Source organism: Polypterus senegalus, chromosome 7, assembly GCF_016835505.1.
Source record: "Polypterus senegalus isolate Bchr_013 chromosome 7, ASM1683550v1, whole genome shotgun sequence".
Taxonomy (NCBI): Eukaryota; Metazoa; Chordata; class Cladistia; order Polypteriformes; family Polypteridae; genus Polypterus; species Polypterus senegalus.
Window position 1 is genome coordinate 138,722,318 of NC_053160.1, and position 17,588 is coordinate 138,739,905.

General features: G+C 38.1%; 1 protein-coding gene across 1 annotated transcript in view; it reads left to right on the top strand.

The window, feature by feature from the left end:
* adgrv1 (adhesion G protein-coupled receptor V1) overlaps positions 1-17,588 on the top strand; it is a 669,968-nt gene that overhangs the window by 150,117 nt on the left and 502,263 nt on the right. Inside the window, exons 12-16 of the mRNA XM_039759338.1 lie at positions 821-947; positions 4,292-4,477; positions 7,167-7,347; positions 16,579-16,742; positions 17,042-17,165. Coding sequence (XP_039615272.1) covers positions 821-947; positions 4,292-4,477; positions 7,167-7,347; positions 16,579-16,742; positions 17,042-17,165 — 782 coding nt within the window. The remainder of the gene's footprint in view (positions 1-820; positions 948-4,291; positions 4,478-7,166; positions 7,348-16,578; positions 16,743-17,041; positions 17,166-17,588) is intronic.

The following is a 17,588-nucleotide window of genomic DNA, read 5'->3' on the forward strand; positions in this document are numbered from 1 at the left end:
CTTTGATAAATAAGCTACCCTGCTTCCTATGAGTATTCTAAGTGAGAAGCACAGCATTTGAAGGGCAAAAATGGCATCCAAGGACGTAAGGCCATTGAAAAAAATAAAGACTATTAGTCAGAACAAGAAAAAAGCATAACAGTTAAAAATTTCAAGGCATACAATGCAACGAAAGGAGGGGAGAGGAGTTTTAACCAGGCTGAAGGTCGTTTACAAGGAAACCCACCAACATCCCAGAGTTGAAGCTGTTTTGTTCGGAGGAATGGGCTAAAATTCCTCCAAGCCAGTGTGCAGGAATGATCAAAAGTTACCGGAAACGTTTAGTTGCAGTTATTGCTGCAAAGAGGGGTCACACCAGATACTGAAAGCAAAGGTTCACATACTTTTGCCACTCACAAATATGTAATATTCGATCATTTTCCTCAATAAATAAATGACCAAGTATATTTTTGTCTCATTTGTTTAACTGGTTTCTCTTTCTCTACTTTTAGGACTTGAGTGAAAATCTGATGATGTTCTAGATAAAATTTATGCAGAAGTATAGAAAATTCTAAAGGGTTCACAAACTTTCAAGCACTACTGTAATTATATTACTTAAATTACTACTCGTTTTCTAAAACAAGAAACACAAACTATGTTTTTCATTGGTATTTGGTAGTATATACTGCACTTTTACACTGAGTCCAGAATTACATTTTTAATCTTACATAGCAAGGAGTCTTGCTGTATAATGTTCAAAAGAAAGGTTAACAAAACTTTAAATGCTTTACAATGGTTATATTTATTGATTTGCAGTTTTTATTATTACATTTCCCTCTAGAACAAATGATGAAAGTCTAATTTTTAAAACGGACTTTACCAGACGGCAGTTGATTATCGTTGAAAATGATGATCCAGGTGGTGTTTTTGCATTTTCACCTCGCTCTTTGGGTCCTTGGTTTATTAATGTAAGTAAATCTATTTTTTGTTATAATATTATTTTAAAATATGTTAGTAATGTCATTTATATGCTATATTTTTCATTTTGAGCTGGCAAAGTGCACTTATATAAAAAGAAAATATTACTGAAGTGTGCAGCAGTGTGACAGCAGAAAAAAAGATGAGTCCACTTTAAAGGAGATGCTTTTGATATATCAGAATTTTGTTAAAGTAGAAACATTTTTTAAAACATTTAATGAAAATGGTGATACACTCACTGCTGATACACACTGCACTGTCATTGGAATAAGAAGAAAGCTTTAGTGAATTAGAGAGGTGTTTTACAAGGTTAAGTGTGTGAAAGTATTTTTCTGTGCTTAAAACAAACAAGAATAAAATTAGTGGTCAATCCAACAAGTATTGTGTCTTTTGACACATGCTGGGTGTCTAGACTAGCAGTGAGCAAAACAATTCACACAAAATTGAATTGCATTTCACTGGCCACAAAATCTGTACCTTTGACAGAATACGGACATTTTTATTTCCTGTTTGGAAGTATTTTCAATCATGAATTCCTCATATGTCTGCCTACTTTTTGTATTTTATAAAATATGTCTGTCCTATCACATATAGACAATTTGTTATACCATTAAGACATGTGCTGTGTTTTATACTGGTAAAAGGATGCTCACTTTCCCATTATGATGGCAATCTTGGTGATTACAATCCTAACGGTGCATTGGAAAAAGACAAATGAAACCTAAAGTGTGTGGCCACCAGGGGACACTCTAATTCCCTAAGCACCCAGCACAAACACCTGGACACAAATGTTAAAGCACAAAATAAAAGTTTTTTATGGTGGAAAACACTTCTCTATGATCGTTACCCATGCACCAAGCACAATACAGCCAGCAAATAGCAAGCACACAACAAGACTTTGTCTTCTGTCTCTGTCTCTCTCTTGGTCAGTGCCTTCTCCACTCCTCCATGCAAGCTTTGTCCTTCTTCCTTCTGACTCTGGCTCCCTAAGCTATGGCTGGGAGCTCCTTTTATAATATTACCTCCCTCTGGAAGAACTTCTGTTGTCCCCAAACCTTGGCCCAGGATCACTTTTGGGTGAGGCTGGAGCCCCATAAAGTAGGGCCTCCCAGTCCCTGCAGCACCCCCTGGTGGCACCCACGGAACCTAGCAGGGCTGAGCCGACAAACTCCAAGTCCCATGATGCACAGTGGGAATCCGTGACTGCCATCAAGTGTTCTGGGGTAAATAATGCCTTCTGAATGCTGTCTCCACATTGTCCTTTCTGAATCAAAGCGACCTGGCCTGACCTAACTCTCAGCCATCCCTCACAAGTGCCATGATATGTCTGAAGCGCACAAGCCCTCATTTGCAGGAATAAAGAAAAGGGTAATGGCAGAAGGGAAATCCATCAGCCTCCTGTGAATTCTACCTGCGTAGAAAACACAGTAAAGTGTGTTATGATGCACTTTGCTTGGTTTTTGTGAGGAAAATATACACCATGCCATATTTTTTTCAAACACACTGTATCTCTGCAGTAATGTGAACAAGTGGCATAAAGAGAATTGATTTGAGAGATGAGCAAGCAATTGCCTGTATTATATACAGTCAGGTCCACAAAGTATTTGGGCAGTGACAATTTTCATAATTTTTGCTCTGTACACGACCACACTGGATTTGAAATAAAGCAATCATTATGAGATTGAAGTGTAGACTTTGAGCTTTAATTCAAGGAGTTTAGCAAAAATATTATATGAACTGTTTAGAAAAGACAAACATTTGTATTAACCAAAAATCCTTAAAACCCTCCCAAAAAAGTCATTTTTAGTGAGTCTCATGCGTCACAATTAAGAAATTGCCAGTAAAAAGAATTTTAGTGTCAGTTTTGCAAAACCGTCTGCGTATCCAAACATCCCTGTTTCACTCATCTCTAGTCAAGTCTCTTCCTTAGAGACTGTGAGGTGACAAAGTGAGTGTGGAATTTAGTGAGAGATTTGGCTGTGATATAGCGCCATTATAAGCTTGACTTTTTTCATTTATTATCATCAAGAATGTTTATATTATATGCCTGCAATAATAATTCTTTGCATTTATATAGCGCTTTTCTCACTACTCAGAGCGCTCAGCAATTGCAGGTTAAGGGCCTTGCTCAAGAGCCCAATAGAGCAGAGTCCCTTTTGGCATTTACGGCATTCGAACTGGCAACCTTCCAATTGCCAGTGCAGATCCACAGCCTCAGAGCCACCACTCCGCCTATAAATAATAATAATAACAATAATAATATTTATTATATTTTACTGCACAAAATTTTTCAAACAACAGGAAACTGCATGTGTTGTGTTTGTAACAGGTACTGTGAATACATAGTGTTTGACCAACAAGATGGCATAGTAGTAGGTGTTAATATGCCTATTTTTACTAATAGGCACACTTTCAGTAATAAATACTAAATAATGCTATATTTGACCAATAATAAATTAGTGTGTTAAGTAATTTTATTTTAATTAACAGGCCGTAAGTAAAATAATTCTTAAATTTTTCGGAAACAAAATCCTTTCCTATATTCAATGCAAAAAGAATATTTAAAATTGCATTGTATAAATTTTACCTTCACAGGTAGGCAAAGAGATGTGGAGATGACAGATTTTTCAAGACAAAGTGCTAACATTTTCATCTAATTCCAGTACCTACTTATCCAATTTAGGGTGAAGGTAGGCTGAAGCCTACTGCGGGATGTTTGAATGTATAGCAGGAACCAGACTTGGACATAATGTAAGTCGATCATAGGGTCTCAGGCAAATAACTGCTTACACTCATATGGCACTTTAAAGCTGGCTAATAAATGTACGAGATACAATCTGATGTATTCTCTCATTAATCATAGGGTAAGGTACAGGTACAAATTAGCTAAATAGCTATAAAATTCCCAGCAGCAAAAAAGCTGAAGGAAGTGCCAATTATGGGAGCCTACATAGTAACATAAAAATGAGAGAAGACCCGTCAGTTTAATGTATTTTATTGGAAAATGTGTTCATGTGTTTTTTGTGACAAAAATGATAAAATACATTTTTCTAGGAAGTATTTTAAGTATGAAACGTGCCTACTCACTCATATATACTCAAAAGAAGATCATTCTAGAAAATAAAGACAGAGTCCTAATTGGTATCAGTTTTGCTTCTTCTAGCAGTGGAATGCAATAATTTTCAGCTTAGTTGATCTTTTTCCACAATTTTGTTAAACATGTACAGTACCTACTATCTTAAGAAATAGTTGTAAATAAGGATTCTAGACAAACTTGCCAAAACTTCAAAACTTTTAAGTTCTTAGTCTATGTACCATATAATTTCTTTTTAAGGAAGGGGAGTCTGTTGAACTTAGAGTAGTTCGCTCACAAGGAAATCTGCTGAAGCAACTTCTCCGGTACGAAGTCCTCCCATCCAACGGCAATGAGTTCTATGGAAGTCAAGGAATATTGGAATTTCAGCCTGGTGAAAGAGAGGTGGTTATGGCACTACTGGCTAGGCCTGATGGGATTCCAGAGGTTGGTTTTTTGCATCTTAAAAATGAATGCTTTATGACGTTTTATGACTATAAAACTTTAGGGTGAGTAATTGTTCAGATAATCTTGGGTTTCCATGCCTCTTGAACCAATATGTTAGATGTGTCTTCCTTTTAGACAATTATTAAAGTTTTTGACTTTGATAAAAAGGATGACACAATTTGTTAAATTAGAGCTCATTTGTCATATAATATACTATATATAGTGTGCATGTAAATTCTGATGTCATAAATTATAATACGTAACCAATAAAAAACAACTTGCTATGCATAAATACTGTTACCTAAAAAGACATTGTTGAATAACAAATGACAAGAAGTGGATGAGCATTAGACTGCTACTGTTTTCATTATTATAATCTTTATTTAAGGTATGTACTATAAATCAAAAGCTTATTTAAGACATTACCGGAACCAAATACAAATATATATATATTTGTACTGTATATTTTTACAGTATATTTAGAATGTATTCAGACCCCTATGCTTTCTGCTCACTTTATTGTATCCTACTAATCTACCCTCAATAACCCATAATCAGGTCAGATTGGGGAGCATGCACTGGTACAGCGTGTTGCCGCACCCACCACACGAGGAAACAGCTCGGGATCCTGGTTTACAATCCCCCCATTCAGACGCAAGGTCTATAATGACAAAATGAAAACATGTTTTCAAAAAGGCTGGGCAAATTTATTAAAAGTCAAAAAGTGGAATCTCTCATTCAGATAAGCAATCAGACCCTTAATTCAGCTCCTTTAGCAGCAATTACAGCTTTGAGTCGTCTTGGGTAATTTGGGCAGTTCCAATGTTCCTGGAAGATCCTTCTCAAGCCCTGTCAGATTGGAAGGTCAGTGTCTGTAAACTGCCATTTTCAAGTCGATCCACGGATGTTTTATAGGATTTAAGTGTTTTGGTTGGACCTGTCAAGGACCATCAGAGACTGTACGCTTCGGGTCACTGTCATGCGGAAAGGTGAATTTTTTCATGGACCTCTCAGTATTTGTCTCCGTTTATCTTTCTCTCACTTTTAATCTGTTCTTTATAGCAAGATGCTGCCACCAGTATGCTTCACCATAAGGATGATATTAGGCAGATGATAAGCAGTACTTGGTTTTTGCCAGACGTAATGCTTGGAGATCTTCCCAAATAGTTCATTTTTTGCCTGATCAGACCAGAGAATCATTTTCCTCATGCTCTCAGAGTCCTTTAATTCCATTTGGCAAATTCCATGCAGGCTGACATACAGTATGCCTCTTACTTAAGAGTGGCTTCTGTCTAGCCTCTCTACTATAAACACCTAATTAATAAACATGTTGTATCATTTCAGCCTATGACTTCTAAATCTCTGTTAGAGTTACCAATGGGTTCTGGGTCGTCTCCCCAACCAAAGCCTCTCTTGCTTCGGTACTCAGTTTGGTCAGGTGACCAACTGAAGGAAGAGCCTTGATGGTTCTAAACTTATCCCATTTCACTTTTATTGAGGCCATTGTGCTCCTGGGAATGTTTAGAGCTTTAGAAATGATTTTATAATCTTACCATGATCTATGTTTCACCACAACTTTATCATGGTGGTCTACAAAGAGTTCCCTGAAGTTCATGACTTCATCTTTGTCCTGACATGCAGTGTGAATTGTGGAAACTTATGTACACAGGTGTGTGCCTTCCCAAATGATGTCCAATCAATTCAGTTTGCCACAGGTGTACTCCAGTCAAATTCTAGACACATCTAAAGGATAATTAAAGCAATCAGGATGTGCCTGTCCACAATTTGATTTGTAATTATGGGTTATTGAGTGTAGATTGATGGGCAAAAACACCAAATGTATCCATTTAAAATTAAATTTCCATCACAATAAAGTGTGTTGTGGCAGACGGCCGGGGTCCGTGCCCAGCCGGGACTCCCCTTCACTGTATATTCAGGGGCAGCCCTGGATGGTGCAATACCTCCCCCTGTACGCTAGATGGCCCCCCCCCCCTGGGTTTGAGCCTCGGTTCCCCGCAGGGCTCCATAGGACTTGTAGTTGGGGGCAGCCCTGTTGGGTCCAACAGGCACCGCCATGGGGTGCTGCAGCTGGGACTCCTGACCCCGTATGGGCAGCGTATTCGCCACACCCGGAAGTGCAGCCGGAACTCGGCAATCGACCACCTGGAGCACTTCCGGGTGGACTATAAAAGGGCCCAGCAACCACCACTCAATGGCCAGAGTTGGGAGGAGGAATGGTGGTGCCAAAGAAGAGTGTGTTTTGGGTGCTTTATTTGTACTGGGGACTGTGTTGTGCCTGTGGGAATTATAAGGGAAGATGTGCCCCACAGGTGAAGAAAAATAAAAGTGTTCTTGGTTTTATACTTGCCTTTGGTGTTAGTCTGTGTCAGGTCAGGTGCCTATTTAGTGCATTTTACAGTATCTGAATACTTATATATATTCATTATCTCCATTGATGTATTTAATATTATTGCTGTTGGCTGGTGTACCAAAATAATTCATTATTGTATAGAGGAAAAACTGCTATGTGAGAAAGAAAGACAGATGTGACTACCAATATGGAAGAAAATAACGTACTTTTGTTAAAAAGACACTGATGTGAATAAAAGAAATAAGCAATAGATTTTTTTCTGTTTTAAAGCATTAACCTTAAAAAAATATGATTAAATATGTTTTCTATTGCTTTTAGCTTGATGAACAATATTCAGTTGTGCTCAGTAGTCACAGTATACCTCCAAGCAAACTTGGGACTGCCACACAAGTTAATATCACCATTCGAAAAAATGATGATCCTCATGGTGTTATCCAGTTCTCTACAACAGGGCTGACAATAACTGTAAATGAAAGCAAAGTAAATGACATTGATCCAGGTACGTTGGGGAATAAAAATTGCAATAAACATACCATGTGCTGCAGAAAAATGTGTTTTTATTTACTTTAATTGAGAATATTAGTAAGGTACTATCTTCTTTATACCATTTTCTCTAGCCATAAACCTAGATAATAAGACTAAGCTAAAGTAACTGAACTTTACTTTTTTGTAAAAAAAAAGGCATCAAAGCAAATCAACTTAAAATCAACTGTTTATGTGTGCCTCTTGAGTTACAATCAATATGCTCTATGCCCTCATTTACATTTATTTGTTTAGCAGACACTTTTATCCAAGGCGACTTACAAAAGAGGTCAACATAATCGAATAACATCTGTCTGGGGACTGTTTGGGAGTAAATGTTGCAAGACAAGGATGCAAAGTAGATTTCCATAAATGAAGATTTCAAAACACAATATAAACTATTCCCAGGTTTACAAAACATAATATCTATCATTTAGACAGAAATTTACCAAACAAGAGAGTATTCAAATGTTTCTTGAACACATTGTGGGAGTTAGAGTTTTTAATGGTTGTGAGTAGCTTGTTCCACCAGATAGGAGCTACACATGTAAAGGGCCTGCACTGAAATTTGATACTATACAGAGGTGGCATCACCTGATGCCATTCATCAGCAGATCTGAGTAGTCAAGAAGGAGCATAGGACGTCACAAGTGTTTCCATATGCATAGGATCCACTGACTACAATGTAGACAAACATCATGAGTTTGAATTTAATAACTGGAAGCCAGTGTAGTGATATGAAGAGAGGAATGTCATTTTGAGTCATCAGGAAGTTGCTAGTCCAGCTATGACATGTCCAAAGCCTAGACCAGGAGTTGTGCTGCATATTCTGACAGATATGGTCTGATCTTGCAGATATTGTACAGAGTGAATCTGCAAGATTGAGAGACTGCAACTACATGGTCCTTTAAGAACATCTGGTCTCCAATCACCACTCCATGGTTGCATGCTGACTTGGCAGGTGTTAATGATAATGAACCAAGCTGAACACAGATGGGGTGCTGAAAAGATGGATAAGCTGGGTCTTTCTTTGCCAGGTTAATATAGAGATGGTTTTCCTTCATCCAGATTCCAATATCAGTAAAACATACAGAGATTTTAGCTGATATCATGTGGACCTCTGGTGGAATTATAGGAATAGATGTGTTTCATTAGCATAGCAGTGACTGGATGATAAGGCCTAGTGAAGGGGTGTATAGGGAGAAGAAGAAAGCACCCATTACGGATCCTTGGGGCTTTCCTGTGCTGTCCTGGTGCAGCATTGAAATCTTTCCATGCCAGGACACACGTAGGACTCAAACCACCTGGGGGCTGTCGTCTCAGTGATGCCAAGGTCAAAGATTGTGACAAGGAGGAGATGGTGGTTGACTGTGTCAAAGGCAGAGGAGAGATGTAGCAGGATGAGCACAGATGACATGTTGGTAGCTCTAGCAAGCTGTAACATATTGACAATGGTGAGTAGATCTGTCTCTGCAGAGCGAGCCTTCTTGAATCCTAACTTATTAGGATCAAGAAGACTGTTCTATAGAAGAAAGGAGTAGACTTGGTTAGAGATAACATGTACCAGAGTTTTAGATAGAAAGAAAATGAGCGACACAGGTCTGTCATTACCTATTTGAGATGGGTCAAGAGTGGACTTCTTGAAAAGAGTACTTAGTAAGACCAGTTTGAACAATATGGGAAAGGTGCCTGTGCTGACTGAAGTGTTGATGAAATGTGTAATTACAGAATTGAGTGAGGGAGAGATAATCTGGAGGAGATGTGAGGGGATGGGGTAAAGTGGACAGATGGAGCGACTAGACTAGTTTGCAAAGATCAGTTGTGGAGTGAGGAGAGAAAAAAATTGTTGTGGTGTGTTCAGGAGGGAGCAGGCTGACTGACGGGGGTGATGTGAATTGATTGCTGATGACATACTGAAAAAAGGTTTTGAAGTCATCAGCAGTCAATAAGGTTGAGATTGGAGGCGGTGGAGGGTTGAGGAGAGAGGTGAGAGCAGAGGACAATTGAAGGTGTTGGAGGGTTAAGGAGAGGTGAAAGCTGAGGACAAGCCACGAGTGTCAGAAAAGAAGAAGAGGAAAACGACAGAAGAGATTGATACTTATCTAGGTCAGCCTGGGCCCTTGACTTCCTCCATGTCCTATGCTCTATCTGTAGACTGCATAAAGCTTCAGAAAGCCAAGAACAAAAGAGGGTCCTTCATGCACATGCCATTGGAGAGAGGATGAACAATATCAAGGCAAAAGAACAAAGTTGAGCAGAGGGGGTCAGTGGCAGCATTGGTATCAAAGAGAAGTGGTTAGAAGGAGAGAGCAGAGGAGACTAGGGAAGATAAATGGGTGGGAGGAGTAGCAGTAGAAAAAGAGGGAAGGACTAGAGAGAACTGATTGAAAAAGTGATAAGACATATGTAATGGAATAGCAGTTATCATCAGGGAATGAACATCCACCTGGATAATCCTTCTTCTACAGACTTTGTTTCTCTTCTTTCCACTTTCAACTTGACACAATTCCACACCCCTCCAACTTACAAAGCTGGAGGAACTACACATCCACAAATATAAGAAGTGGACTGCCCACATCTGGAAGAGGGGAGAGCAGCACATCAAGGAAGTTCTTTTATGAACCTGGAGTTTGGAACAGAACAACAATGTTAATTTGAATAGGGTAGGAGACAGTGAGTGAGTGGTAGTCAAAAGAATTGTAATTGCATCAAATATTCAAAATATTATGCATATGATCCTGCTGACACTGGCTTGGACCTTGAATTTCTTTGGTATTGGAAATTATTGTGGTTCCATTGTTTTGATTGCTGCTTGGACTCTGGGGTTTCAAATGCTTCTTAAATTTATCCCAGTAAAAATGAGTAGTATGAAGCATTGGATGTTGTGATGCTTGATTTCAGGAGTCAACATTCTGCACAGAGATCTTACTGTAGTTTAATTGTTCTTGAAGAATGAATTCAACTGACCCATAACTAATCCTTATAGTGTCTGCTGACTTACCATCACTCAGTCATGTTCTTCTGTTGTTAATGTCAAAGGAAGGCCAGACCTTGGGGATATTGATGAGTTGCCCTACCCATGACACATTACTGTAGCCCATCTCTTATCTCTGGTGTATGTAGGACTGGTACTTGTTGCCTAGACAATGATTAATCTAATCTCTAAAGGCATTTGATTCTCTAGCATTAAAAAATTATTGATAGCACAATACTTTGTTATTCATGTTGACTTAGTTTTTAAGAAAAAACATACTAAACCACAAATGATGATTTCACTTCTACTGCAGCACATGCCAGTTTTTACAACATAGTATGTTCAGCACCAGTTTTGGTTTCAGGATGGTGCTATTGAGCCAAACTTAAATGTTGTTTGTGATGCAAATAAAAAAGAGAAATCTTTATTATTTTACACAAGTTTTACAGGGTTGGTAAATAAAGGGGTTCCTTGGGTTACAACATCTCGATATACAACATTTTGAGTTTACAACGCTCACTCCCATAAAAACTTAAAAAAATTGAGACGAGAGTGTTTTGGCTTACGCCGTTAGTGTCGTACTTACAGACTACTTGGGCGAACTAGTTTGGTTGCGCGCAGTGGAAGTGTTCCGTTTGTGTTGCTTTGTTTGGTGACTTTTTGGCCCTTATCATGGCTTCTAAACGAAAGTCAGAGTCTTCAAATGGTAGTGCTTCGAAGAAGAGGAAAGCCATCATGATGGAAGTGAAATTAGACATTGTAAAGAGATCAGAATGAATAAAGGTAAGGAATTTTGTTTTACACTTAATTTTGTCATTTTTTTCTGTTACTACAGTACAGTGTACAGTACAGTATATTTATGTCCTTTTCTTTTTTCTTTGGTTTAGTTGTGTTTTTATGTTCTCGATTATGATTTTGCAAATGTGTTAGGATAGGGAAGTGACTTAGGCTAGGATGTGTTTCGACTTACACCAAAATTCGGGTTACATCACTGTTGTAGGAACGGAACTGTGTCGTAACCAGAGGACCCCCTGTATGTATGTCCTGTACCTCTGTATCGATCAGATATTACATACATTTGTGTGTGCTAACTTACTACTGTTTGCTGTACATTATTGATGTTGCATCTGGTATCATTCCTTATCATATATATTCATTTATGATCTAATTAAAATTGTAGCAAGGGTGTTATGTATTCACCATAAAATGTGTGGTTTGGCCACTCTTATATGTTTTCTGCAACTCTGTAGTGTCCAACATATTTTGGTATGTGTTAATGTGCTGAGGAAATGGTATTTGTGCAGGTGATGCCAACAGCCTAAACAAACTGAATAAAAAGGCTTCTTCAGTCGTGAGTCAGGCTGGACTCACTGGAGGAAGTGGCAGAACAAAGGTTGCTCATCATCAGGCTGCTTACTGTTCTGGGGCCTCATGTATAACGCCGTGCGTAGAAGTCGCACTATAACATGGCGTAAGCACAAAAGCCGAAATGTGCTTACACACAGAAAAATCCAGATGCAGGAATCTGTGCGCATCTCCAACTTCCATGTTCTTCCGCTACATAAATCCCGATCAGCGTGAAAACTAACGCTCGTGCACGCGCTTTATTTAACGCCCCAACTCCTCCCAGAATTACGCCTCTTTGAATATGCAAATCAATATAAATCGCCCTTAAGCTCAGCCTTCTGTGAAAAGACAATGGGAAAAGCACGGGGGAAAATATAAGAATTTCAGAGAATACCAAGTGGAGGCAAAGGAAAAACATACTATTTGTTCAAATAAACCGTGGGATAATCAACAAAAGGAAGTTGATCGAGTGACATAGCGTGTTGGAGAAACTTGAAAGCTCATGTTCACAAAATCGCACAGTGCCGGAAATAAAAAAGAAGTCACATATCAAAGTCACCGTGAAAAGGCGAGTTGTAGCCCACTGTCTGAGTGTCATATGAAAGCTTATTAGGGTACAGAGAAAAAAGGCACACGGTGGGGAAAAAGCACGAAATGTCAACTTCAATCTTAACATTTCCACTTTAATCACGTAGTTTATTTTGTCATTAAAGTAGAACATCATAAACTTCATCTTAAAATCGTTTAATTAACCAGTTTCTCAAATCACATCGTAATTAAAGTAGCACGTTAAATGCTTTGTTTTGTATTTGATCTTCTATGTGCTCTATGTGTGTGAATCACTACTTGCTTTTTAAACCGGCTCTCTTCCTCCGACATTCGTGACATTACAGCTCTCTGAATAACTAAAATACTGAGATGTATACGTGATGTCATTTTCATGATGATAGGAGTTAAAGCACGTTATTAAACATGAGTTTCACTTCGATGAAATAATTTATTGCAGCAGTACTCAGGGGCGGCTCTAAGCTTGTGGTGGCACTGGGCAGAGGAAGAATCGGTGGCTCCTTCGCCCGCCAGTGTCATGCACGGTGGATGGCCATGTCCGTTGCAGACACTGCATAGCCGCCTCGTGCTCATGACACAAGCATTTAACTTTTGCCGAAATTTGTCGCTGCGTTTTTTGCTGTGTTGTTATTTTCTCTTTCTGTTTTATATTCAATATATATTGGCGTAGCCATCACTGCAGTCAGTGCTTTTCTTTCCCCAAGTAACCGATCGCCACACAATCAGCTCTGTAATAGACGTTAAGCCATCTGTAAGCTTAGCGCCGATTCTTCAAAACGTTTAAAGAACATTGAAATATCTTTGTAGTACATGTTTAATTATTCTATCCTTAACGACACTCCCAGTGAAGAATATAGATTATTTAAATGAAGTTAAAGTTTTATCTGTATAATTTAACAAACATATTTAGCTGCATTTCATCTTAAAAATGATATCATCATCATATGTAAATACGCGCTTTATAAAGTGGCTCAGGTTGTGCGATATTATAACTATAGTGCAAGTTTACAGTGGGGTGATTGTACTTATAAGTACAAACAGTTCTACAAGGAGCAATTGATTGAGTGCATTTAAAGTTCTTGGGATTAAACTGTTTCTGAACCGCGAGGTCTGTACAGGAAATGCTTTAAAACGTTTTGCCGTGGCTGAGACAGCGTGTCCTTGAAGCTGTATACCGATAATTCTCTTTCCGATCAGCTGCTGCTGTGATTCACACTCAGATACAGTGATAGAAATACTCCGAGTGGTGCAGTGAGAGTAATATGGAAAAAGATGATCCGCTGTGGCAACTCCTAATGGGAGGAGCTGAAAGAAGAAGAAGAAAAATAAGAAGAAGAGGAAGGTGCAGTGAGAGTAACAACGCTAAAGCAGTTATGGTATTTGGAATACTATGGCTATTCCCTGGACCATTATATTGTTACGAGTTAATTACAATCAGATGCATTACACTAATAAACAATATGCGGTTAGTTTCAGTGTATTTATAAAGCCTTGTCATGAAAATAATGAGTAATCACACAGGAACAGTAGCATTGCTTTGACGCTGGGTGCCGCCAGTCTGCAAAACCGAGCAGAGAACTTGCGTACGACAAGGCATGAGGTACCGTGGAAAAGTGCGTGGCTTTACGCCAAGTGTAGGTTTTATACATCGCGATTTGAATGTGGAAAAGTTCTTACGCAACATTTCTGTGCGTACGCACCGTTTATACATGAGGCCCCTGGACAGTGACTCTCACCCCTTGTATGACATTTTGACTAAACGAAGGAGTATTTCACAGAGTATTGTTTTCTGTCTGCTGAATGGTACTGAGGTGGTCTAGCATACATCTTAATAGGCAATGATACTATGTGCAATAAAATGTGCTAATTACTGACATCCTGTACAGTGAAATTGTAGCTGATTGGTTTGTGCCATTCTAATCACTCTACACTCATTGAATACCTACACTTTGTTAAAATACTTACAGATAATTCTTGTTGTATGTCTATTTGTACATTATTAGTATAGCTGAGATTCTTGTAATTCTTATTATATGCATATGTGTGCCTTTTTTGTCTGCCGCTATAACCCTGCAATTTTTTCTTCTGGATCAATAAAGTTTCTACTTATCTGTCTATGACAAAATTACAAATATGGAGCCACTGTCACAAAGATTAGAAATTTATTTATTCTTTTTTCACAGTTCCGTTTGTGGGCTTGTGTGTTGTTGTGTAGAGAAAATGAGTTGTTCATGTTTAGTCAATCTGCATGGGCTGTGCTCCAAGTTGAGTTGTTTGTAGGTTTGTAATTTATGTAATGTTTGTAAGCAGTGGTCACTCCTAAGTAAGTTAGTATTATCTGATGATGGCACATCTCAGCACTGTGACATGTTACCAGAATGTGGATCAGTGGGGAAGGAAGAAAGAAAAAGCAAAAAAGGTAAAGCAAACAAGTATTTAAAGGCAGCTAAAGGCATGAGAGTTGTCCGGAAACACTCAAGGTCTAGTACACAAGAATTCAGAAAAACAAAGCAAAAGTACACAAAAGGCTTTCAGGATGGTATGGAATATGCACACAGATACATACACACAGAAGTATTCATTAAAGAAAGAAGGACTTGCCTTGTTAAAATATGCACACCCCTCCAATCATGTGAGAGCCAGAGAATTAACAAATGTGTGCTACAAGCTGGCATGCTGAAAGGTAGGGATACAGATGAGATCATGCATTTCATTTTAGTTTTTTCTCTTTAGTTGTGGAACTTTTAAAATTAGCATGTAATATAAAAAACTAGTCCTATATGGATGATGAAAGCTAAAATATGCAAGTATTTCATCCAGACAATGTGTGAGTACATTTAGGATGTCTCTTCAGTTAAATACAAAGTCGGCTACAGTTATGGATTAAAATATTATTATTTATTTAACAGACACCGTTTATCCAAGGCAACTTGCAAAGCAAATTAAATGCATACAAGAATGAAGGTGCAAGTATCAACAGCAACAGAGAACTAGATAAAAAGTGAGCATGATAGATTTAGAGCAACTACATAATTATACCTGAAGCCAACATACATCAATAATCAGTGTCCTAAACTCTTTATGTGCAACAACAGCTACCTTTTAGAGGAGAAACTAAGTAGTGTCCAGTGGGATGGTCAGTAAACAGTCAAAGGCAGATCAGCAATTTCTTGAGAGATCATAAGGAGAACTGGAGGTATTGAGGACCAGAACCATTAAGAGAAATATAGTTTTACAGCTGCAGACATTGCAGCAAAAGCAAGCCAATGGAGAGACTAAAGGAGAGGAGTAGGAGGAGTGAAGCGAGGAACAGAGAACACCAGTTGAGCAGCTGCATTCTGGAAGAGCTGGAGAGGTTTTGATAGCAGTTAAGGGAAGTCCCACTAGGAGAGAGGTTACAGTAGTCCAGTCAAAAGAGAACTGAACCTAAACAAGGAGTTGTGTGACATAATTAGTGAGGAAGGGTCAAATCCTCTGAATATTATAAAGAAAGAGATGACAAGACTAGGATTTTTGGGGTTCAGTCATTCATTGATCTGCTTTTAACAAGGCTGCTGCAGGAATTAATGCTGCTTTCTCACATCATGGATTAGTTCGTGTTTTCACATAACCACAGAGACATAGTTTCAATTTCCATCCTGGCTACTGCCTTTGTGGAATTTACACATTCTCCCTGTCTTTTTGGGCTTTATCCTTGTATTTTAGTTTCCTCCCACATGCCATAGAGGTGTTTTTTTAGGATAACTGACTATTTTATATTGGTTTGGTATAACAGAGTGTGAGTGCATACTGTACCAGGCTGGTGGATTGGCTTCCTGCAACCCTAAACCACATTAGGTGGTTAAGAAAATAGACTGACAGATAAATTGGGCCCAGGTAGGTCCAATAATATTTTTAGTTCTGTACATTTGATTTCACACATATTATATGTTAGTAAAAGCCAAGAAAGTGATATCCAATATGCTAGCCATTTAATGTTAAGTAAAAAAAAAAGAAAAAAGATCAATTGAAGCATGAATGTTAATGTCCTGTTCTGAAAATCTTTTTATAAAAGCAAAGTGGTTTACCTTCAAGAGAAAGCCAGTTATTATTATGCAAGTTTGTCCAAACATAGAAAGCATTATATTGAGAATCACTTAGATTTAGATTGAACTCAGAAAATTCTATATCTGGCACTGTTACTATATTTAAAGACTGTATTATACAGCGTAAATGGAAATAAATATTATGTTCAAAGTGACCAGTTTGTAAATTAACAGTAAACTGATGCTAACTTATTTATAATATATGTCAGTGACCTTCTTATTTTATGGTTAACAGCTGTATATATGGTGAAAAGAGACAAAGGGACATTTGGAGAAGTTTCAGTGTTCTGGCATTTAAGCCCATCACTAAGTCAAGATGTCTATCCTGTCCTTGGAATACTTTACTTTGCACAGCATGAGGTTTTAAAAAATATCACTCTTATGTCTCTTCCCGATGAGGTAATGTCACTTTATTTTTTTTTCACTATATATATTTTTTGCAATAAAACTTTATCAGCTTTAGTTACATTAATTTATACTTATGTCACCTAAGCATGAGTGTGAGTGCATCATGCAATAGACTCCTAGGGTTAACACCAATGAATAAAGCAAGTTCAGAAAATGGGTGCACAGGTATTTTGATTAGGTTTAAACAAGTGACTATAGTTTAATTCATTTTTAAATTGCAAATACAGAATAGCAGAATGTAAGGAATATGTATTTTATCAGATACATTTTAAATCATTTTTTTTTTTCAGCTACCCGAAGATTTGGAAACATTTAGTGTAACTCTGTATAATGCAACTGGAGGTGCCAGACTTGGGAATGCATTAACTGCAACATTACAGATTACCAAAAATGACTATCCAATTTACTTTGTTGGTAAGCTATGGGATGGGGTCTATATATGAGTTCCATATACATAGAATACAGAATGTTCAAAGGGAGAACACAAATAATTAGATGAATCAGAAGACACAGAAAACCCTAACTACCCAACAGAACTTGGTTATAACAGTTCTCTAGTTGCCACTTATCTCTGTGAGGAAATTCTTCTTTAGCCTTTCAAACATTTTTTTAGTTTCCATGCCTGAACCAACTAATTCTGTGGCACCTTTTACTGAAGTGTGATAAGTCTGTGATTATTAGCTGGGCTGCCCACTGCCCAAAGATCATAGTGCCTTAAGCACCTCAATACTGTCACGTTCCCATTTTCTCCTTTTCTCTCACCAGTCTCTTGAAGCATGCTCCCTGCCTGTAAATATCGTACCAGCTCAGCTCTTGACTCAGTTGCAGTAAGAAAGT